At 34.8% G+C, this 26,708-nt stretch overlaps 1 protein-coding gene across 19 annotated transcripts in view; it reads right to left on the bottom strand.

Moving 5' to 3' along the window:
- LOC117316392 overlaps nt 1-24,777 on the bottom strand; it is a 91,685-nt gene extending 66,908 nt beyond the window's left edge. For 10 of the 19 annotated variants that reach the window (XM_033870947.1, XM_033871052.1, XM_033871022.1 and 7 more), the window contains exon 1: nt 24,586-24,769. In XM_033870947.1, coding sequence (XP_033726838.1) covers nt 24,586-24,634 — 49 coding nt within the window. In that variant the 5' untranslated portion in view covers nt 24,635-24,769. Of the gene's footprint in view, nt 1-17,691; nt 17,884-24,585 lie in introns of those variants that run through there. The other 9 variants (XM_033870995.1, XM_033871062.1, XM_033871037.1 and 6 more) reach the window with 5 other exon arrangements.
- Between the last annotated feature and the right edge of the window lie 1,931 nt (nt 24,778-26,708).

The following is a 26,708-nucleotide window of genomic DNA, read 5'->3' as shown; positions in this document are numbered from 1 at the left end:
TACTAGTTTGTCATCCCCTTTGTTGGAGGTGGAGAGACTAAACAATACTATTTTGTCATCCCCTTTGTTGGAGGTGGAGAGACTAAACAATACTATTTTCTCGTCCCCTATGATGAGGAAACTATACACAACACTATTAACACACCAAACCCTGTAATTATAATACACATCCTGTATATTGATTTCTGTAAATGATCCAATATCATGCCCATGGAAAATCAATAATTCTCCAGAGTATAACAAAACAAAATTAATATAAAAAACGGGTCATGATTGGCAGTGGCATCAAATGATAGTCATTATATATTCTACAACACATTCAAAAGAAAATACTATATCAAATCTAAATCTGAAATCTTTTTATTTTAATCTATACCAAATTGTAACTAAGATTTTGATTTCTCAAAATACAAAAAAATGTGATGTCATACAACTTAACACTAACAATGCACACAATGTATGGTATTCTGTATCTTAAATGGTTGTATCAGCCAGCTGCTGGTACTAAAACTGTGTATGTCTGCTGTGATTGATTAAATCATAGATTTACCTGTAATTTCTGCAGGTTAAACACTATAAATGGTTACCATCACAAAGTTAATTAATTATCAATGACGGGAGTGTTAGTAGTTTCAGTTAACCATGGTTTTATAAAATGTTCAGTTAGATTATAAAAAAACAAACTCCATCTGTTAGTATATGGCGGGATGTTCAGTAACAGTTAACTAACTTAGCCTAGACTAGTTAGATACAACTGTTTATAATTCTATCTTATAAGAACATTATACAAGCAAGCAGTTACCTCCCCTGTGCTGGATTTGAGCTTTGGAGTTGTGGGAGAAGTCAGTGTGGTGGCTTATCTCTCAAAGTGTTTAAAATAAGATATACTACCTATAGGATGTTAGGATGTAAAGTGTTTAAAATAAGATATACTACCTATAGGATGTTAGGATGTAAAGTGTTTAAAATAAGATACTAGGATGTTAGCTTGTAAAGTGTTTAAAATAAGATACTAGGATGTTAGCTTGTAGATAACAAACAGGCCAAAATATAATTCAAACAGACACAGGAAACACATGCTTGGAAAAATAAAAGTTCATTTTAAAAAAGTAAACTGGCCAGATACCATCATATTGATATTTTTTTCTTTATTCAGAAAAAAACAACATTTCTCATAATCCTACATAATTATGAACAAGTATTTAGGGAATATAACACTCACTGACTGATACATGTATATATGTCAATATAACACTGACTGATACACGTATATATGTCAATATAACACTGACTGATACATGTATATATGTCAATATAACACTGACTGACTGATACATGTATATGTCAATATAACACTCACTGACTGATACATGTACATATATCAATATAACACTGACTGATACATGTATATATATCAATATAACACTGACTGATACATGTATATATGTCAATATAACACTGACTGATACATGTATATATGTCAATATAACACTGACTGATACATGTATATATGTCAATATAACACTGACTGATACATGTATATATATATCAATATAACACTGACTGATACATGTACATATATCAATATAACACTGACTGATACACGTATATATATCAATATAACACTGACTGACTGATACATGTATATGTCAATATAACACTGACTGATACATGTATATATATCAATATAACACTGACTGATACATGTACATATATCAATATAACACTGACTGATACACGTATATATATCAATATAACACTGACTGACTGATACATGTATATGTCAATATAACACTGACTGATACATGTATATATGTCAATATAACACTGACTGATACATGTACATATATCAATATAACACTGACTGACTGATACATGTATATGTCAATATAACACTGACTGATACATGTACATATATCAATATAACACTGACTGACTGATACATGTATATGTCAATATAACACTGACTGATACATGTATATATGTCAATATAACACTGACTGATACATGTACATATATCAATATAACACGGACTGACTGATACATATATATGTCAATATAACACTGACTGATACATGTACATATATCAATATAACACTGACTGATACACGTATATATATCAATAAAACACTGACTGACTGATACATGTATATGTCAATATAACACTGACTGATACATGTATATATATCAATATAACACTGACTGATACATGTATATATATCAATATAACACTGACTGATACATGTATATATGTCAATATAACACTGACTGATACATGTATATATATCAATATAACACTGACTGACTGATACATGTATATGTCAATATAACACTGACTGATACATGTATATATATCAATATAACACTGACTGATACATGTATATATGTCAATATAACACTGACTGATACATGTATATATGTCAATATAACACTGACTGACTGATACATGTATATATGTCAATATAACACTGACTGATACATGTATATATGTCAATATAACACTGACTGATACATGTATATGTCAATATAACACTGACTGACTGATACATGTATATGTCAATATAACACTGACTGATATTGGGGAAACCAGCAGTGTTTCACAGGCTGGTTTTGTGGCGGAGTTTGGCAACCCCCACACAGGCTTTTGTTGTAATTGACTACCATTGTCATTTTTAGATGTTTATTTTTGGACGGTTTTTAATTATTGTGTTATGCTATGTTAATTTTGTATTGTTAATTTGTAATATGTTTAGAATTGATATTAAATGTCACCATATGCCATATATGGTGGCCATTTTCAATCTATACATTCTTTGTGTTGTCTGTGACAGGACCGAAGATGCATAAAGGGCAGCTAAGCACTTAGCTTAATTTATGCATCGTGAGGCCTGCACATTTCCAAATTTTCATATTATTTTGCTACAAATTATACACGAGTTATTCCCCTTTATAACTTATATTTCCATACATACTTATCTGCCCCTGTCAAGCAGCTAGGAATTATGGGTAGCAGCTTTCGACGCGCGCCATTAAAAAATTGTCAACAAAGTTTTGTAATTTGAAATATTCTACTAATTTCCTGAGTTCCTTTGGCCTTCACACTTAACCCACCCACTTCCTCCCCTGATTCTTTTATCTTCTTATTTTATGTTTACTATATTGGATGATGTTTCACATGCCTGTTTTTAAGGCGGCGGAGTTTGGCAACCCCCACACAGGCTTTTGTTGTAATTGACTACCATTGTCATTTTTAGATGTTTATTTTTGGACGGTTTTTAATTATTGTGTTATGCTATGTTAATTTTGTATTGTTAATTTGTAATATGTTTAGAATTGATATTAAATGTCACCATATGCCATATATGGTGGCCATTTTCAATCTATACATTCTTTGTGTTGTCTGTGACAGGACCGAAGATGCATAAATGTCACTATAATACTCACTGACTGATACAATTGTATATATATCAATATACCACTCACTGACTGATATATGTATATGTTTAAGTTTCCCATCCTAGTTCTATAATCATATCAACAGGTATGTTTAAGTTTCCCATCCTAGTTCTATAATCATATCAACAGGTAAAGTGTTTCCATATATAACACCCTGTGTGACAGCCCCACCTTGTCTTAATAACACAGATCTACATTCTAACAGGATTATAACTTTGGTCGGTTGTAATGGACAGGTTTAGTAGTACATTAACACAAACTGTGTTACAATCTTCATTTCTAGTTTTTCCAGTTGGAAGTGTTTAACTGTGTAGGAATCAATTTGTTATTTCTCATATAATATTTTATATAAAGTAATTTGAATGTACACATTATATAAAACACCTATATATATTATAATCAGACTACTACCAAAGATAAAAACTCTGTTATCTGATAATGTTACTTCATTAAAAAAATCCACTAGATAAAATCTTAACTAGAAAATATTTCATTCATTATTAGAACAAAACGAACCAACTAGGTTTTTTAATATCAATTAGATTAAAGGAAGATATCGTATTCGACAAAGTCAGTTACACTCTGAGATAAGGCCACCATATCCAGGTAAGGACATTTCAGTGATACTGCACTATAAAGGCTTTAAGCAGTTCAACATCAACACTATTTCAATCATAGATAATTAACAATAAATAAATGATAAATAATCAATTTTCTTACAAAACCTCAAAAAACTACTTCATCACAAATTGTTTTAGCAGTATTCTGTTTTAAATGGCATAAATATTAAGTTTTGTGTATATAACAGAAGTGAAAGCAAACATATCATTCTGATACTCTTAGGGTTTGGTTTATAGAGATGGTTTTCAACCAAATGTATAACTTGTATAATATTAGAATGTATAACTTGTATAATATTAGAATGTATATCTTGTATTATATTAGAATGTATAACTTGTATAATATTAGAATGTATTACTTGTATAATATTAGAATGTATAACTTGTATAATATTAGAATGTCATGTTATTGTGTGTTGTTGAAGTGAGCTCAGATATTGATATTTTTACCTGGATTGTAGCTGCCAGACAAGGAATCAGTATTTACTATAATAACATATTTATTGAGCTGAGTTTAGAATTCTAAGGACAGGAAGTTTTCTTTGTGGTTCTGTATACCTGTTTCTCTGACACACTGTATTCTTGATCAGGCTCTGTTTCTATTGATTTCCTTCTGTCAGTCCTAATGAACACCCCCTCCTTAAATCCTAATGAACACCCCCTCATTAAATCCTAATGAACACTCCCTCCTTAAATCCTAATGAACACCCCCTCCTTAAATACTAATGAACAACCCTCCTTAAATCCTAATAAACACCCCCTCCTTAAATCCTAATGAACACCCCTCCTTAAATCCTAATGAACACCCCCTCCTGAAATCCTAATGAACACCCCTCCTTAAATCCTAATGAACACCCCTCCTTAAATCCTAATGAACACTCCCTCCTTAAATAAAAAAAAATTCATTCTTTCAATTTGCATCAAGACTACTGCTGGGCAAACAAAATATCGAAAATATTGCAAGTAAATTATTGATGAAGCACTGCAAGGTGTCGTTATCTGAATTTGTCTGCATATTAAGTGAATTTATATTCTGGCCAGTTTATTGTCAAGATAATGATTTCTGACCACAAAATAGGAATCTAGGGTAGTAATCAGAATAATTCTGGTATTCCAAATTCATAAAAATTCATTTGCTTTTATCGGGTGGCAAGACAACTTCATTTTATCTGTGTTTGATTATGCATACATCAAAATACCTTTACCTTTCATAATCTGGTATGTCATTCATGTTATTCATATTTGTTTAATGCATGTCTCAGTGGTGGGAACCCTATCAATATCCATTATGACAGTAATCAGCCATGTGGAAAAGACCTCAAGCTGTGGATCAATCATCGATCGGCTATAGGGGCTGTATAGTAGGTTAGAGTAATTACTGTTTGATTTAAGGACATACACTACACTAAAGTCATTTAGTTCTATATACTCCACAATATCTTTAATGAAAGGGTAATCAGATTTTATTTATTGATAGATAAACATAACAAAAAAATATTATGTAAAGTATGCTATACTTGTAATATAAACAGTGACGACAGGTTGATATTTTATCTCACCAGTTAGAAATATAAGGGGAGATAACTCCAATACAAATATAAAAGATTCTTTTTAAAAAACATTGCCACATCTAGGGTGACAGAAGTCCTCTGTATGATGGAAGTCCCCTTAACCCCAGTAGTAGAGTAATTCACACTTAGAGGGCTGGTGTGGAGAGGATGTTTTCCATTGTACTCCTTCATATAACAGATTTACATATGGTGCTTTATGATAATTGACCACTCTAAATGTAATTAAGGTATAGGAGAGTGAGAGACTTCATTAATATAATGGAACAGACAAACAGAATGTATGTTGTTACCTTTGGGGTCAAAGACTTTGTGAAGGAGGGATTAGTAGTGTAAAACATGAACATATACGTCATCTAGATACTGCGCGGTATTGGTAGAGCATTCTGATTTAGAGAGCTAGAGGTGGATAGTTAGAGGACCCACTGTGAACAGGGATATAATATACATACCAGTATATGTCAAAAGTGTAATACTAAAACAGTCCATTAAAGGCTTTAAACTAATATCACAGAATCAATTCAATTAAATAATTTATTGATGAAAATGGTGTTAGACACACTCTACCTAGTGATGGTGGACTGTAATTAGTTTTATTAGAGATCAGTTTTACACCATCTTCCAGTTGTTTTCTTTTTAAACCCATCAGACTTAAGTGTGTAATAATAGGTATAGTGTACAATATACACTTAATGAAAAAGAGAGAAACATTTTATCATAATGTCCCATATATATACAGGGAGAATCATGTCAGCAGTTAACTATGATAAGTAAGTATATATTTCGGACCTTCTCAGTTAAAAACAATACAGATCTATATTTCAAACACCGGTATATATATATAAATAAATATACTAGAACCTTTTCATTTTTTTGTTTTCGATTTTCACCAAGACAACTAGCAATCATTTCACTTCTATACAGGTCAGTCATTTAATTCTCAATTGTTGCGGCACCCCTTAGAAACAGGTATTTGTCTTTCAAATAAACATAGATCTGCTAACAGCGTATAAGTTATTTCAGTGACATTTAAACTGAACTCTTCAATATCTAATTCAAATTCAAAAGCATACCCAGGAGTCAAGGCTTGTGTAAACAGTATACCAGTAAAGGTCCATTAGTTCAGGCTAGTTTAGTTCATTTATTACTGTTCTAATTTTAAATCTTATTGTTAGAGAAATATTTACTTTACCACTTGTACTTTTTTATAGACAGAAGTCCTACCCCTTACAGCTGGCAATATAGAATTGTTAGAACACAACTGTACTCATATAGGTTATACATTCTACATAGCATGCAGGTCATAATTTAGAAATATTATAATTTTACTTTTTAATATGTTTCCATAAAAATCAGAATTAATGTATAAAGTACTAATCATACCATACTCCAGGTTCTTACAGAGTTCACTGAGTGCAGTACATTTATTTTATAGTGGTCACATTGGACAGGTTCTTACAGAGTTCACTGAGTACAGTACATTTATTTTATAGTGGTCATATTGGACAGGTTCTTACAGAGTTCACTGCATGAGTACAGAACATTTATTTTATAGTGGTCACATTGGACAGGTACTTACAGAGTTCACTGAGTACAGTACATTTATTTTATAGTGGTCATATTGGACAGGTTCTTACAGAGTTCACTGCATGAGTACAGAACATTTATTTTATAGTGGTCACATTGGACAGGTCCTTACAGAGTTTACTGAGTACAGTACATTTATTTTATAGTGGTCACATTGGACAGGTCCTTACAGAGTTCACTGAGTACAGTACATTTATTTTATAGTGGTCACATTGGACAGGTCCTTACAGAGTTCACTGAGTACAATACATTTAATTTATAGTGGTCACATTGGACAGGTACTTACAGAGTTCATTAGCTACATATCTTATAGTGGTCACATTGGACAGGTTCTTACAGAGTTCATTAGCTACATATCTGATAGTGGTCACATTGGACAGGTCCTTACAGAGTTCATTAGCTACATATCTTATAGTGGTCACATTGGACAGGTCCTAACAGAGTTCACTAAGTACATATCTTATAGTGGTTACATTGGAATGGAAGGTACACATTTAAAAACAATTTTAATCACAAAATTCAGATTTGGTGGATATGCTTGCTATGCTTTCTGCTTTAATGCTTTAACATTTAACATTCCACATGAAATTGTTGAGAATTATCTCTACATCCATGACCAAAGCTGACAGATTTAGGTTTCAGACATTCCAATGCAACAAAAAATAAGTTTTATGTACTTATTTTTTCTCAGATGTTAAAGTTAGTAGGTGTATTTTAATAAAACTTAGCTATATTGGTAAAACTTTGAATCAGAAGATTTTGGAATTTCCCTGTGATAAATCTGTCATTGATTTGTAACTCACATTCACCTCAATGTTAACACCTCTCGAATACAAAACTTATATTAATTTCCTCGGTCACATTTCAAATTCAGCTGAACACACCTACCACACAGATAAAGACTAAAGATATTGTTTACTTACATTAGGTGTTCTATCCCTTAAATCCACAAGTAAACAGTTCAAATCCAAAAAATATTCCAGTGAGAAAAAAATGGCTGTCAGAGGCTGTTATCAAATTTCCTAAGGAGACATATACCCCGGTATGTAATCTATATCCTGTCACATGGGCTACGAGTGTGTGTAACACGGGGGAGGGTATCAAGGTATTGTCTCCCTCAGGTCAGTCTAACAATGATACACAGGATTATAATCTCCAGTTGTGACTGGAATTCTTTGTCTTACAGAATACCATGGGAGTCAGTTATAATTTCCTATAGTGCTTCCTGTAGTCCTTAGCAACCATGGTTTACTGAATTAAACACATGGTTGAAGGCTTATGCAAAATTACTTATTTTAAAACAATTTAAGAAAGGTTGAAAAGTTTGTGTCTTGAGTTTAGAGATCAAGTCCTACCTAGACCTACAATGGTAATGGGGTGTATTCAGTATAAGTGTACCAGTAATAGGACTACAATGTGGCGTTAGTTACTATCACCAATGATCTCAAGTTGGATTTTTAATTCACAGATACAACTGCTATCTGAGATCTTCACAGCCCAATGGACGCTCCAGACCTGTCTAATAGTACATGGTCATAATGTCCTGTGGTAAATGTCCTTAATCTTAGAATATATCAATGTCTAAAAGGACCTTCCCTGACAGAGCTTCTTGTGATAAACATAAATGTCAGTTATTGTGGAGTCCTGTTCTAAATCATCAGGTCCCTGGATGGCTGATACATCTTCTCGATGTGACTATTTCTGGTGCCATATGCTAATGTGTCCTGGTAGGACATTCCAGTATGATGACACTATAAAAAGTGTCCATCAGCTGTCAATCATCCTTGGACACAAAACCATAAGATATTTCTTTACCTTGGCTATGTTACCTTCACTTTGTAATCATTAAATCATCTCTTCCTATCTGTTAGTAAGATTTTTTTTTGCTTTGCTCAGGTCTGGAATTTGATTTTGTGTGCGAGATGCATGAGTGTAGCGTTTGTGTGTGTCTTTTTGGAGGCTACAGTATGTTAGCTTAAGGGCACAGTGTTTATGATCCAACAAAAATTAATGTAAAAAAATAGTATCAAATTGATTGTGTATGCTTAAAAAATATTGCTCGAGGTATGTGATGATCAATTTTAGCACATTAAGTTAAATGTTTATTTAGGTATCAAGAAATGGCAGTATTAAGTACCAGTCCATTACAAATAATCTTGTGACACCAATAGGACTCCTACTGGCATTTACCTATAAAGATACATGAAATTAATATGCACTTGATTTAAATGTCAAATTTACCTTTTAAAATTTCAAAATGATTGCAAAATTCAATTCTCAATCAATATTAAAAGATGTATCATTCAATATGCATTTTGTCACTTTGAAGCTAGCTGATTGACACCTTCAGACCTGATTTCTTATTTCTCTTCAAAGATTGAGTACATTTACAACATATAGTGTTGGACATTGAGCCAATACTGAATTGGTCAACATTGATATCTTGTATACATTGTAAGGATTGATTGACAGGGCAGAAAACCTATATATGTGTAATTGTGGTAAGAAATACTATGTTACATAATACCAATAGAATATATAATACTTGATAGAGAAGTTGTAACCAGATGCATATGATCATTTAAATACAGGACCTGGACATTGCTCAATTTACACAAGTGGTGCCACTAAGATATCCTCGAGATATGAGACATGAGGTCAATACAGACAGGTGATCATTCGGGACAGGTGGTTGTTATAGACAGGTGATCACCACTAAGATATCCTTGAGATATGAGACAGATGAGGTCAATATAGACAGGTGATCATTCGGGGCAGGTGGTTGTTATAGACAGGTGATCACCACTAAGATATCCTCGAGATATGAGACAGATGAGGTCAATATAGACAGGTGATCATTCGGGACAGGTGGTTGTTATAGACAGGTGATCACTTAAAGCCAGTGATTGCTATAAGATAGTTGTTTTATTTATGCGAGTGGTCACTATAAACAGGTGATAAATTTCAGGATGCTAGATGTTGAGACAGGTCGGGTAGATGCAGAAGACTGGCTCAGGTAATTTGGACCTTTTAGGCAGGTTTATATCACCATAGTAAAGTGTCCAGGTGTTCCTTGTATACAGGTGTCCATACTAACAGGTGTAGGTGTAACAAGATAGATATTACACTGTAGTCAGCATTTAAAGTCCCCTCATTGGGAATTCTGTACATTCTTCCTGTGTAGATATCCTGGGTCTGAGAGGATTCAATACGGAGTTCATACAAATCGTGTGTCAGTGATCTATGTAGGATTTCTGACACAGGACTTGTATTGTATGTAAAAGGGTGCGAATCATAGGTTTGTTACCTTTATCTATACACGGACAACAAGCTTCACATAAACTAAATCTCTAATCTGTATTGAAGGGATTTAAAAATCAACAACAACATCCACAATAAAGATTATGTTGACAGCTCCTTGATGAGATTAGCTGTCATGTGATTTATGGGAGATCAAGTTATAGCAGTGATCTGTGTTATATTGACCATTGAAATGCTCCCAGATTTCTGATACTACAAAAAGAACAATTCAATATTTTAATTAGAACCTGGCCAATGTAATAGGGGCATAGAATTACATAATTACTGTATCTTAGTTAACTCTGGTTTACATAGATCATAATCTCTAATCATATTTCTGAGTATATATTTGGTTTGGGACAAGTTACACTATGATAAGCAGTCTGTCATTATCAGGAAGCTGCTACTGATCTACAACTGACCTATTGACCTCTAGAATGACAGAACCCCCTCTCACAGTTTCACAGTTGAGATCACATCTGATCAGTGACAATTTCTACTAAAGTTTAAATTGAATTCAAGGTTTTTCTAATGTTTACCACATTGTTTTACAGTATTAATGTCCTAATTGAAATCATAATTAAAGCACAAACCGATCAAACCACCTGTTTCCCTACATGAATAATATATAAGGAAGTAGGCTTGGATCTCAGTTTGACATACAAGAAAGGGGAGATAATTATCACAATCATTTAAAATGTACAACAGAAAACTGTCTAATCTATAGAACTGGTGGCTTTTGTAATTTCTTTTTTTGAACCAAATGGCAAATAGATAAATTCATATTTTAATCACCATTATTTTACAAAGTAAATTATAAATCCTGGTACATGAATATACTGATACCCGAGTCTCATCATTCAGACATTATTTTGGGATTCTGTAATTATCTCCCTTCTTCTAGTGCCCATAAATCATCTAACATTAACAGTATCCAGCCAATCAGATTTGAAGTCAAAATGAAGTTGACTGGAATGAAAAATCCACTGATTACATGTGTGAAAGGAAATAAAAAAGTTTCAATTGCAGACTTGTGAACTGAGGAGTGGGGTTTATAAATAAAGAACAGTTTTATAGACTGGATATGTGTAGGTGGTACGAGGTATCTTATGACATCTGGATATTTCTATATATAACACAAACTAGATACTTTGCTTCACTTGTCATTGTTTCATACAGACAGTTGATAGATCTGAGTCAACACCACCTTGGTTTTAATCCTACCCCCTGCTGTCCAGAGTTTCCAACTATAAAGGACATGAACTTGTGAACAAGTAATGTGAAGCCGCTATACTGGGTCAACATGAGGCCAACCTTATGTTATAGGTAGAACCCTTCCTTTCACATTCTTTGAAATAAATGACAAATACTGTAGTCAAAACAAATTAATTGTTTTGAAACTATTTGTATTGAAAAATAAAAAGGAACATTTTTTGTCAAAGTTCTTTGCCAATGATCTTGCATGAAGAAAAGGAGGATGAAAATGCCGATCTTGATCAAGTTGTTCGTTTTATTTAATATGGAATCCATTAAATAATGGATAAAAGTCAAAGCTATAAAGAAGGTCATAACATAAGCATCAAACTGGAACCTCAGGTTATAAACAATTTTAAATGCCCCTGATGTGTTTCACAGTGTCAGGTAAAATGTTCTTATGGTACTTATAAAAGGTTTACTTAATGCATACCCCTACACCAACATCTAGAAACAAGCTCATTCAAGCATGTCCTCATTTTGTTAATGAGAGGTAATATCAATATAAATTACATACACAGCTGCCTAAATGTTTATAAACATGTACATGTATACAAAGTTTTGTACATGCTTAACAAAATGCCTTTGAACAAGAAAACCAAAGGCATCACTGACCTATATTAGTCAATATTAACTAAAACAAAATACAGGTACAACTTAAAACCTAACATGTGCACAATCTCACAATTTAGGCATAGACCATTCACAATTTAGGCATAGACCATTCACAATTTAGGCATAGACCATTCACAATTTAGGCATAGACCATTCACAATTTAGGCATACGACCATTTAGACAATTTTCATAGGAAAGTCATCATCAAAGTCATGAAGTTAAAAATAAGCACACAGCTATTATAACTTTATTCAATTTAAACATACTGAGAATGTGTACAAGTTTTGTATCCCAGGAAATAATAGGATTTGTTGTAGAATTTTAAAAGGCCCATAACTCTGTCAAAAACTTTCTTACTGCAAACTACCTGGTAAATATGAAGAGTACTGTGTTTGAAAGAGTACTGTGTTGTACGTGTTAATTAGTCTTACTGTAATTAATACACACTCAAAAGAGGATTGAATACATCTGTGTGTACCATGGCCAGTCAGAGGAGTGTAACATTATGTATACTTTATCAAAAATGAAATTAACCAATTATAATTTTCAATTACTTTGCACGTGTACAATAAAATGTAGTGTATTGACCAAGCATGTACTTTAAATGCTCAAGGGAACTTATTGACAGCTAGTGTGTACACTCAAGTCTTATGTATACAATGGATAACATTACATTGATGAATGTTGAGATTTTAAGTTATTGACAAAGGAAAAATGGAATCATATTACGATCCTCAAAAAGGGAATCTTAATAAAGAAAATTGGAATTTCATAAGAGCAAAAATTGAAAGTTGGCTAAAGTTAAATAGAATTCAATTACTGCAATCAGAACCTTGAAATTTGTTAAAGCAAAATGGAATCTCGAGACTGCATGATGTATAAGGAAATTTTTAGCTATAAATACTGATCCCTCAGATACTCCTGTTAATTGTATTATCCACATCCTATAGGTGGACATGATAATATACCTGATTATATCATTCTTATCTTCCTTTATATCTTATCATGAGACAATTGCCTGATAGTAACCGAATAGTAACCTAGAATGATGGGCATATTTTAGAAATTACACTTTACAACGTCATAATAGTAGCTGTGATCTTAACTTGTGTGGTATATGAATAATTATATGTGACCACAGGTCAAATTGTACAGTTTTTTTTGTTTTTTTGTTTATTTTTAATTCTGTTTAAAATAAATGGAGTTTACTCTGAAAGCTTATCAATACATGCAGCAGTCAATGACATGTTACAAATACTTCCTGTCAGCTGAACCCTTATCTAGAGTGTTGACTGTAGATACTGGCCCAGTTTACCCAGAGTGACAGGAGATACTGGGCCTGGTCCATAAGTTACCAGACTAGGGGCTTCCTGTCTGCTGACCCTATAGAGGTCAGAGGTCAGAGGTCCATTGTACCCAGTGTGACATGAGATACTGGGCCTGGTCCATAAGTTACCTGTGAGACTAAGGGTTTCCTGTCTGCTGACCCTATAGAGGTCAGAGGTCAGAGGTTCAGTGTACCCAGAGTGACAGGAGATACTGGGCCTGGTCCATACAGTGTACCAGTTACCAGACTAGAGGTTTCCTATCTGCTGACCCTATAGAGGTCAGAGGTCAGAGGTCAGAGGTCCAGTGTACCCAGAGTGACAGGAGATACTGGGCCTGGTCCATAAGTTACCTGTGAGACTAAGGGTTTCCTGTCTGCTGACCCTATAGAGGTCAGAGGTCAGAGGTCAGAGGTCCAGTGTACCCAGAGTGACAAGAGAAATTGGGCCTGGTCCATACAGAGTACCAGTTACCAGACTAGGGGTTTTCTGTCTGCTAACCCTATAGAGGTCAGAGGTCCAGTGCACCCAGAGTGACAGGAGATACTGGGCCTGGTCCATACAGTGTACCAGTTACCAGACTAGAGGTTTCCTATCTGCTGACCCTATAGAGGTCAGAGGTCAGAGGTCCAGTGTACCCAGAGTGACAGGAGATACTGGGCCTGGTCCATAAGTTACCTGTGAGACTAAGGGTTTCCTGTCTGCTGACCCTATAGAGGTCAGAGGTCAGAGGTCAGAGGTCCAGTGTACCCAGAGTGACAGGAGAAATTGGGCCTGGTCCATACAGAGTACCAGTTACCAGACTAGGGGTTTTCTGTCTGCTAACCCTATAGAGGTCAGAGGTCCAGTGCACCCAGAGTGACAGGAGATACTGGGCCTGGTCCATAAGTTACCTGTGAGACTAAGGGTTTCCTGTCTGCTGACCCTATAGAGGTCAGAGGTCAGAGGTCCAGTGTACCCAGAGTTACAGGAGATACTGGGCCTGGTCCATACAGTGTACCAGGTACCGGACTAGGGGTTTCCTGTCTGCTGAGTCTATAGAGGTCAGAGGTCAGAGGTTCAGTGTACCCAGAGTGACAGGAGATACTGGGCCTGGTCCATACAGTGTACCAGTTACCAGACAAGGGGTTTCCTGTCTGCTGACCCTATAGACGTCAAAGGTCAGAGGTCCAGTGTACCCAGAGTGACAGGAGATACTGGGCCCGGTCCATAAGTTACCTGTGAGACTAAGGGTTTCCTGTCTGCTGACCCTATAGAGGTCAGAGGTCAGAGGTCCAGTGTACCCAGAGTTACAGGAGATACTGGGCCTGGTCCATACAGTGTACCAGGTACCAGACTAGGGGTTTCCTGTCTGCTGACTCTATAGAGGTTAAAGGTCAGAGGTCCAGTGTACCTAGAGTGACATGAGATACTGGGCCTGGTCCATACAGAGTACCAGTTACCAGACTAGAGGTTTCCTGTCTGCTAACCCTATAGAGGTCAGAGGTCCAGTGTACCCAGAGTGACAGGAGATTCTGGGCCTGGTCCATACAGTGTACCAGGTACCAGACTAGGGGTTTCCTGTCTGCTGACTCTATAGAGGTCAAAGGTCAGAGGTCCAGTGTACCTAGAGTGACTGGAGATACTGGGCCTGGTCCATACAGAGTACCAGTTACCAGACTAGGGGTTTCCTGTCTACTGACCCTATAGAGGTCAGAGGTCAGAGGTCAGAAGTTCAGTGTACCCAGAGTGACAGGAGATACTGGGCCCTGGTCCATACAGAGTACCAGTTACCAGACTAGGGGCTTCCTGTCTGCTGACCCTATAGAGGTCAGAGGTCAGAGGTCCAGTGTACCCAGAGTGACAGGAGATACTTACAGGGCCTGATCCATACAGAGTACCAGTTACCAGACTAGGGGTTTCCTGTCTGCTGACCCTATAGAGGTCAGAGGTCCAGTGGCCGGGAGGAGAGGCAGCAGAATTAAGGCAACAAAACAAATGTGTGTAACACATCATGTTTTATGTTTTATTTTTTACAGGTTCAATAGTCTTAGCACTTTTCTGGGTACATGCAAGATGAGATTGTAGAAAATTGAATTTATTATGTACACTCAGAAGTTAAAAATGAACCATTAACTTAATCTTGGCCCTAATTAAGGGAATAATTGTAACTTTTTGAATCATGAAAAAAAATTAAAATACGACACAAAGTTTGAAGCAGAAGGAATTACACCATATATTAATATACATATAGTTTGAACCAGAAGGAATTACACCATATATTGATAAACATATAGTTTGAACCAGAAGGAATTAAATTACATTGATAGATATAATAGTCACAGATTGAACCACTAGCTGAAACTAAACCAATTATTGACAAGCTGGCATTCACCTATAGAATGAGTGGCCAGATCAATAGATTGAAAACCACATGTACAAACTACCAGCAATAGCACCAGCAGCCCAATCCATTAAGAGCTTATTAGCTGGAATATAATGGATTTAGAAATGTCCACGGAGTGTCCCGTACAGAATATATAGACCCTCCAGTCATAGTAGATATACAGCAGTAATAAACATTAAAGCTTAACCTAAATATTTTTAATAAAAGTACCAGTACCTTCATTTTACAACATTAAGAACCGGTAATTGTTAAAGGCCATTTGAATGACCATATAATAACATGAAGGGCATAAAAACACCTGACTTATAATGAGTGGTATATATACACAGAACTTTCTAGTGACAATTACCATTAACTTTTCATTCTTGTCAGTTAAACGTGACCATTCCTTTAAATTTAAAGACACAGATTTCTTCAATTATTTTAAAATGAATTTAACGCCACATATTTCTTCTAATATTTTGAAATGATATATGTATTACACACACATTTACAGAGTCATGTCTATATTTAATAATGTAAACTTGCCTAGACTCCTGGCTTCTCAAGGCTCTTCACATGAGAATGTTTATTTTAAATGTTTAACTGCCTAGCTACATATAGTGACGTTATATTATGTATGAATACATTAACCACAAAGTTTATGAAATGGCAGTCAATTATTTGTTCTCCTTGTATTAATTGTACCCCAAAAAATTGAGAATATTAATCCTATATATTGTATATTTTTATTAAGCAATTAATATGATGGAATTGATATAAAACACATTACTTGGGAGATCTTATCGATCAAGCTTCTCTCAACTAAATGCTGAAAATTGCCTTTTTAGAAAGTGCAACCTAGCTGACTTTACTGGCATCGTGTAATACATACTTATCAAGATGGTCCCAAAAGTCTACATGATTTAATGTAGCGACTATAACATGGATTTAATGTCACCACACTGACCATTAGGGAATTCACTAAAGATACCACTTTACTGATCCCTGTACTTATCAATTACTGTTATCCTACTAGTCGACCAAGTATTAATCCTTAATGTACTGATTATTAAAAAAGGCATTAGTGAATCTGATCAGTCTTTATTCCAGTAATTCTAACTTATGGAAGTCTCCAGTCCAGTTATCATAGCTTAATCTTGCTCCATCCAATGATATTGATAATTTAACAGAAGTAATTTACTATTTATAGCAGTAATATAACTCTGTGTCATACAAAAGGGAGAATCAGACAGCTCAACTCAACCCCATGTAAGTCTTGTAAATTCTCACCTAGAGATATAAATACAGACAATTCTGTGTAGGTGCCCTCACCCTGTAACATGATATCCTCATGTATTGATAGTCTTTCAAACTATTCATCAGAATTTAAAAATACCTCCATGAATTCATCAATGATTTAAAGTCCTGGCACCATATCACATATATGGTAAAGACCTCAATGATTGTGTGTATGACACCTGTGAAGCTGAACTATTTATTAATGTATAAATGTATTATATATAAATTAATCCTCTAAAAGATACACCTGAATTGCTGTAGTAATTACAAAGGTACATCCTTCACAGTGACTACTTACCTACAATATAAGCCATTGTGATCTGGTATCCTTCCAACCGTATATATCACTAATTAATTAGTATCCAATTAAACAAAATTAGTATTTCCACTGCAGGATAGGACCTTGTGAGACTCAGGCAGGTAGAACTAAGTTTTATGTTGTTCCTGCAGACTTAGCGGGATCCAATGCCTGTACAAAAAGCTGCCACTGACAACTGTATATATATACACAGGCTTGGTGGGTTGCCAGTGTCTGGTGTATACTTATCTCACACCCAATATAGGTATCAATGTGTTAGGCATATCGAGCTAGATCTTTAAAATATCAACCAAAATCTGTACAATCTTTCTACAGGGTATCTCCTGGACTGTCACAAGACCTTTGTCACTTACAATACTACTGAACTGTGAACTGGGGCCACTTACCAACTTTGTATTAGGACCTATAGCTACCAATACACTGTCACACTGTATAACAGGACCACTCATTGCCACACTGTATAATAGGACCACTTACCACCACACTGTCAAACTGTATAATAGGACCACTTACTACCACACTGTATAATAGGACCACTTACCACCACACTGTCAAACTGTATAATAGGACCACTAACTGCCACACTGTATAATAGGACCACTTACCACCACACTGTCAAACTGTATAATAGGACCACTAACTGCCACACTGTATAATAGGACCACTTACCACCACACTGTCAAACTGTATAATAGGACCACTCATTGCCATACTGTCAAACTATATAATAGGACCACTTACCACCACATAGTCAAACTGTATAATAGGACCACTTACCACCACATAGTCACACTGTATAATAGGACCACTTACCACCACATAGTCACACTGTATAATAGGACCACTTACTACCACACTGTCAAACTGTATAATAGGACCACTTACCACTACACTGTCAAACTGTATAGTAGGACCACTTACTACCACACTGTCAAACTGTATAATAGGACCACTTACCACTACACTGTCAAACTGTATAGTAGGACCACTTACTACCACACTGTCAAACTGTATAATAGGACCACTTACCACTACACTGTTAAACTGTATAATATGACCACTTACCACCACACTGTCAAACTGTATAATAGGACCACTTACCACCACATTGTCAAACTGTATAATAGGACCACTTACCACCACACTGTCAAACTGTATAATAGGACCACTTACAACCACACTGTACAGTAGATCCACTTACAACACACTGTCACACTGTATGGTAGGACCAGTTACTGCCACATTCTCAAACTGTATAATAGGACCACTTACTGTCGCACTGTATAACGAGGCCAGTTACCACTTTTCTTTGATCGAGAATCTATCCTAAATTCAAATTGATAACTTCTCCATATACTACTCTTTTAGGATAATCACTGATCAATAGTGAGAAATAAAGTACGCATGCACTTCATTAAGTGACAATACATTTTAGGACATTTTTCTTCTATTTCCTAATACAATTTCATACTTTATTACAATTATTACATTGTATATTTTACAGTGTATTTATTTTTCTATTCTAACCTTCTTTGCCTTATGTGGGTTCTGCTTATGCTAAGTTACAAATATCTTTTACTTCATTTATAAAAAAAAAATCATAATGTAGCATGCTTAATTAACATACATCTTTTCAATTATATCTAATTCTACCACACATGGCATATTCCAATTACAGTCAATCATTAAATACACCTTAACTTACATATATTCTAATTTGAAACATTTAACTTTTTAATTAACAAAACAAAATATATTCTTTACTGCAGTCTTCATCTCTGTAGATTGATTCTGTTCCAGTTAGCACAAAACATGTACAGGTAATTTCTCCATTTATACCCTACATGCACACAAGCTGACCAATCATTATCAGATATGACCAATACAGTAGTCCACAAGTGACTAATGTACACCTTGATCAACAGAAGGAAAATAAAATAACAGAAATGAAAATATTTTTATTAACATTCCTGTGTAATACAAATGTACTGTCAGACATTGGCAACAGGTCAGTTTATGATCTGGCAAACACAAGTATCGAGGTTATGTCACAACACAAATAGCCGATCACTAGATTATCTGGGTATGGTATTTAAATACTTATTTTGTATGAAGCATTACTTATCCATGTGATATCTATGGCATTAGTTCTTGTACAGTAAAACAGGTTTCAATTTATTTTCATTGGTGCCAACTGTATATAGAATGGATATCATAAGTGTTATAACTGCTAGCAGTCACAGCTATAGAGACAAAACCTTTAATGAAAATCAAATACATATATTTTCTATTTTACAAAGACCTCTGGCATGGTGACCTGCTGTATTGACTTAAAACATACTATATATAGAGGACATCTATTTGTACAGTACATAATATAAACTAGGGCACATCTCATCAAGGTTAATTAAACATTCCACACAAATCCTACAAGTCCCCAGGTGTGTGTTTAGCTCTACAAATGTAACAGTAAAACAATCATAGCTATTAAATGGTACCAGGCCGTTACGTATTATATTATCTAATTGATAGTGAGGCTGCTATTTAATTGGTATACATAATAGTGTTGATGGTGTACAGTGTAGATGATAGTGAGGCTGGTGTATAGTGTAGACGATAGTGAGGCTGGTGTACAGTGTAATTGATAGTGAGGCTGGTGTACAGTGTAGACGATAGTGAGTCTGGTGTACAGTGTAGATGATAGTGAGGCTGGTGTACAGTGTAGATGATAGTGAGGCTGGTGTATAGTGTAGACGATAGTGAGGCTGGTGTACAGTGTAGACTATAGTGAGGCTGGTGTACAGTGTAGATGATAGTGAGGCTGGTGTACAGTGTAAATGATAGTGATGCTGGTGTACAGTGTAGATGATAGTGAGGCTGGTATACAGTGTAGATGATGGTGAGACTGGTGTACAGTGTAAATGATAGTGAGGCTGGTGTATAGTGTAGATGATAGTGAGGCTGGTGTACAGTGTAGATGATAGTGAGGCTGGTGTACAGTGTAGATGATAGTGAGGCTGGTGTACAGTGTAAATGATAGTGAGGCTGGTGTATAGTGTAGATGATAGTGAGGCTGGTGTACAGTGTAGATGATGGTGAGGCAGGTGTACAGTGTAAATGATAGTGAGGCTGGTGTACAGTGTAGATGATAGTGAGGCTGGTGTACAGTGTAGATGATAGTGAGGCTGGTGTACAGTGTAAATGATAGTGAGGCTGGTGTACAGTGTAGATGATAGTGAGGCTGGTGTACAGTGTAGATGATAGTGAGGCTGGTGTACAGTGTAAATGATAGTGAGGCTGGTGTACAGTGTAGATGATAGTGAGGCTGGTGTACAGTGTAAATGATAGTGAGGCTGGTGTACAGTGTAAATGATAGTGAGGCTGGTGTACAGTGTAGACGATAGAGATGCTGGTGTACAGTGTAAATGGTAGTGAGGCTGGTGTACAGTGTAGACGATAGAGATGCTGGTATACAGTGTAGATGATAGTGAGGCTGGTGTATAGTGTAGATGATAGTGAGGCTGGTGTACAGTGTAGACGACAGTGAGGCTAGTGTATAGTGTAGATGATGGTGAGGCTGGTGTATAGTGTAGATGATAGTGAGGCTGGTGTACAGTGTAAATGATAGTGAGGCTGGTGTACAGTGTAGACGATAGTGAGGCTAGTGTATAGTGTAGATGATAGTGAGGCTGGTGTACAGTGTAAATGATAGTGAGGCTGGTGTACAGTGTAGACGATAGTGAGGCTAGTGTATAGTGTAGATGATGGTGAGGCTGGTGTACAGTGTAAATGATAGTGAGGCTGGTGTACAGTGTAGATGATAGTGAGGCTGGTGTATAGTGTAGATGATAGTGAGGCTGGTCTATAGTGTAAATGATAGTGAGGCTGGTGTATAGTGTAGATGATAGTGAGGCTGGTGTACAGTGTAGATGATAGTGAGGCTGGTGTACAGTGTAAATGATAGTGAGGCTGGTGTACAGTGTAAATGATAGTGAGGCTGGTGTACAGTGTAGACGATAGTGAGGCTGGTGTACAGTGTAAATGATGATGAGGCTGGTGTACAGTGTAGATGATGATGAGGCTGGTGTACAGTGTAGACGATAGTGAGGCTGGTGTACAGTGTAGACGATAGTGAGGCTGGTGTACAGTGTAGATGATGATGAGGCTGGTGTATAGTGGCATGTATTTGTTTATGACCACAGTTTATAAGCCATATTCCTGACTATCGATATCCTTGTCTGATGTATTGGCAATAACATATTTGGATTAGCTGTATTGGTCTCAATCAAGGATTACATTCTAAATTCCAGCTTAAATAACAGACCTACATTACACTAACAATACATCAATTTGTGGTTAGCCTCATCAATTAACTAATGAAACACATCTAAACAAAAAGATTAATTACTTAAATATCACTACAAGTTACAAAATGTCTGAATTCCATTTCAAATTTTCCGGTGAATACAGCACATGATATGTTTAAAAGTACAGCTTGCATTTGGTAAATCTCAAATTACTAAGTTTGTTGACCAGGCATTTCATACTAGGGTCAGCTTACAGCTTTTCAATTTAGTCACAGAAATATTGTTATGATTTTTATCCAAAATAACCAATGTTTGAACCTGTAACAGGCATATGATTTTAATAGCAGAAAATAAATCTTGAAAACTTTTCTGAAAGAATAATTTTGTGTACTCATTGTTAAGCTGTAATTAGAACTATTTCACAAGTGAGATGTTTTTTAAACAACTTGTCCTCATTGATATAATTGGTTATGTGGCCTTAACTCGGGTAGTGCATGGTTTGGATGTCGTCCTAGTTAAAATATCACATATCTTTATATGTTCTTTGTTCTGTGTATAAGGTAAATGTGTAATTAACAAACATCCAGAGTTCATGTATAACAGGTATACCAACAAAACGTGTTAACAGGTTCATGGATTTGTCTTTTCAAAGAAAAAGACATGGTTACTAGGATATTAAATAAACACTATAACATAACTGGATACTTGATACTAGCTGTTACTTTATATAGACTAAAAAAAATACCAAGCCATTTTGTTTTACATGTACAGCAATACAGTTACATTTTCCTATGCAATAGTTTAGTGAATCATCTCCCTTTGATCAGTTACATCAAATGTAATTATGAAATACAATTTATGTTTATTTTAAACAGAAAACATTTGATATAGACTTTCCAGATACATAAATCTTATCAAAAAGCATTTGAAAGAATATAATATATAGCCTTTGTTTTAACAAAATATGAATCACATTCTTTCAAATGTCTATTTTTGTGGATATAAATACTTATTTCATTATAGTAACTTCTTCATATAAGACTTTAAAAGTGTACAGATCATTAGATATTATTAGAAAGGCTGCCCAATTCAAGCTAACCAGACGTGAAGCTACTGGAAGCATAATCAAATGATTTCACTATAAATCCAAATCCTGAGCTCAAATTCTTATCAAATGTAGGTGTATAATACACATATAATCTACTACACATATGTGTGGCACTCTATTTATTAATTGTAAAGATATGTCTCCAAACCATTCAATGATGATTGTTCATGCGATATACCTGACTTTATCAGTGGCTACTTAATTAGAGTGTCAGCAGAGGCACGCCGAGATTACCAATAATACGGTTATTTAATAATAAGTAACATTACAGTGAAAAAAAAATTAATAAATGTCAGAAAAAAAGAAATAGCAAGTATCAATTTATTTATAAATATACTGCATCCCTAACACATAAATCTAGATAAACATGCAGCTATTGAAGAATCCCCCAATTAGCCTCTGTGGCAGGTTATATGACCGTATCAAATTACAGGTAAGATTGATCAATCACAGGTGTGTTTTAGCGGTATGTTTCTTATCACTCTATCTTTTATCTCCTTAAAGTGTTTTAATGTCCAGTTAAAATCCTTCAAAAGTTCATTCATGTGTTGTTTAATGAAAGGAATTTGGAGATGTCATTCTTGATCATTTTAATCAACTTTACTATATGATTATCTCAGCATCAATTTTCTGTAAGCTTAATCAACATGTGTGAGAGTCAGAAATTTAATTTATTTTGAATCTGTAAGTGATAGTTAACTTAATTGTTATAAATGTACTATTTTATCTACTATATTGCCAAACTATAATTGTAATTAAGGTATACAATTAATCTTTTTCTTATTACTAATATAGGAGAAAAAAAATCATACATGATTAGAAATTTAATCGAAATATGTATAAAAAACACACCCTAAGTAGTTTTGTGTTTTACTTTTTAGCAAAGGATAATCTTGTGGTGCAGTACTGGTTAATGTAGGTATTACTCATGTACTTTGTTTATTAATTGATTAATTAATGGGTTTTTTTAATTATTATTTTTTTGTAAATTTAAGAAAATATATTATATCATCAATATATGTTAATATTTATATAATGCAAGAACTGAATCAACAAGAAACCAATTCACGTTTTTTTTTTTTTATAAATTATCTAATTATTTTAATTAATAAATCTATGAATTGGAAACCAACAATCAATACGTGGAACTGGCATGGTTGCAATTCTGCAAGCATTTTTCTATCTTATATTTTTATATACATGTACAGAAATGTATATAGGGGCCTAGTGTCTAGGCTAATGCATGTTTAAAATTGTATAACTTACAATACTTTTGTTTATTTATTTTTGTTTGTATTTGCTGTCTAAAATCACAAATTATGTGCCCATACCCTAAAGCAATGCAAACAGTTGACTAGCATTAACAGATAATAAATCAATAACAAATTAGATTAGTCAATATTAATTTGTTTTAAAATATATTATACATATTAATATTAAATAAATAAAAAAACTTACGATCGTGGATAAGAGTCAATGGACCACTATTTACGTCGTACCGCAACATTTCACTTTTTTCCTCACACCCTTTCCTGTTTTCCTGTTTTAATAATCTCTTTGCTCGCACTGCTGATCACAGGTAAATTGATAACCTATGTGCCACCACATAGGGAATATTGGTAGACCGAACCGCCGTAATTGTCATGGAGCGATCGTCACGGGTCACTGATTGTGACGCGGAGGGGATTGTTACGTTTTTCATTCCTCAAACTGGTTTTGTTGTATATAACCGCTCAACAGGAGGGTGTTTCCTATTCTAAATGATTATAACTTTTAATTTTATTTATATTGTAATTGATTTTATAATAATATACAAGTTGAATATTTATTACAATTTAAATGAATTTGCTGAAAAACTTTATGCAAATATGACCTACCGGAAGAATAACTTTAACTGGACATGCGCATCAAAGAAATTCCTGCACTACATCCGATTGACTGCAGAGAAGAAACTTGTAGGATAATAAACAAAATACAACACCATGGCGGAAATCGATCCCATTATAATCGTAAGTACTAATAAACGCCGCCTCTGAATTATTAATATCACTTCACAATTTACTTAACTTCGTCTTCAAACACACGACAACGTGATTTATCGAATGTGAAGTGGTTGAAAACTCTTAAGTCTTATCTGTATAGTGTATAACTCTGTTTTTTGCTGGCAACATCAGACTCAGTAATAACTGACGTTTAAATGTTTGCAAACAAATTGAACAAAGTATCTATTTGATATGGAGATGGGGTGCGTTTCAACCAGTGACTTGTGATATAAAGGCCTCCGTTTTATTACACACTATCTCCCTAAAAAAACCCCAAAGAAAACAGAAACAAAACAAAAAATATCGCAACAAATTGCCTGTGCGTCACGACGTTTCGTCCCCATTTACCTTCCATTTACCTTCAGGTAGGTCTGTAAAAATTACTCGCATTTTAGTGGATAAGCTCACTGAACTTAAATATACATGATATATATATTTGAGTCCGTGATTAGCCAGAACACTGTAACAGGGCACGATGTCAACTAAAAAACATGAAGCATAACAATTTAATTGCACGCTTTAATTTGACAAAGTTTTGAAAACATTGTCTTGTCTATAACATACTCCAACAATGTTAGAGGTTTTACACGGAGAGACTGATACTTTTGACAGGCGCTGTGCCGTGTCGCAGTCGGCAAAATAATATCCGATAGAAAAAGAGCCGACCAGCGGCCTCTTATGTTATAGGAGTAGTCTATAACATAAATTTTGCTTTTAAATTTACAGGGGAAAATCAACTACTACTGCAGGGAGCAGTATTTTTGTCATATGGAAAATGCTGCAACTGAAGGACTTCAAAAATACAGCAATGATGTTGTTCTTAAATTCTTCAGAGCCTACTCATATATCCTACAAGGTAACTAAAACAAACAGACTGTTTATCTATAGTAATGAGTGAAAACAGGAACAATTGGCTTATAAATGTACCATTTGTATTTCGTACTGTCTCTGTCTAGTCTCCAGTATTGGAGCTTCATGATCAGGTTTATTTCAGTAAATTTTGCAATCTCAAGTGTAAATATGGTCTTCACTCTTGCGACTCTGTAGCCTGAGTTTCCTCTGGCCCTGACACCATGTCTGGTGTAGGGCCAGAGGTGTAGGGCCAGAGCGCACTACTGTGGAATTGTCCGACACCGTTTAGTGTTGCTAAGAATTTGGTGCAAATACAATAAACTCGGGTGTGACATAACACCTACCTTACATATATGGATAAATGAGATATTTATTTACCTCAGAACACCCATTTAGTCCCATCTAGGTGTTTTATTCCATCCGTATAGACCCTCAATAATTTGATATTTGGCAGAGTTGATTACTTATCATGATGTTTTGATGAGATTTTAGCAGCGATTTTCTTGATTTAAAATATCTCTGTTTTTTGAAAGTTTTTTTACAAATTGAGTCTCCAGTTTTCCTGCTTTTGGTCTCTTGACATGTGGTGACCATTGGGTTTACACATGAAAAATGTCATTAGTACTTATATTGATCTTTACATCAAAAGAAACTTTAGTTGATCACATAAAACTAGATTTTGTTGTT

This window comes from Pecten maximus, chromosome 2 (genome assembly GCF_902652985.1).
Source record: "Pecten maximus chromosome 2, xPecMax1.1, whole genome shotgun sequence".
Lineage (NCBI taxonomy): Eukaryota > Metazoa > Mollusca > Bivalvia > Pectinida > Pectinidae > Pecten > Pecten maximus.
The sequence above is the reverse complement of the archived record's forward strand: the minus strand, read 5'-3'. Positions and strand labels throughout refer to the sequence as shown.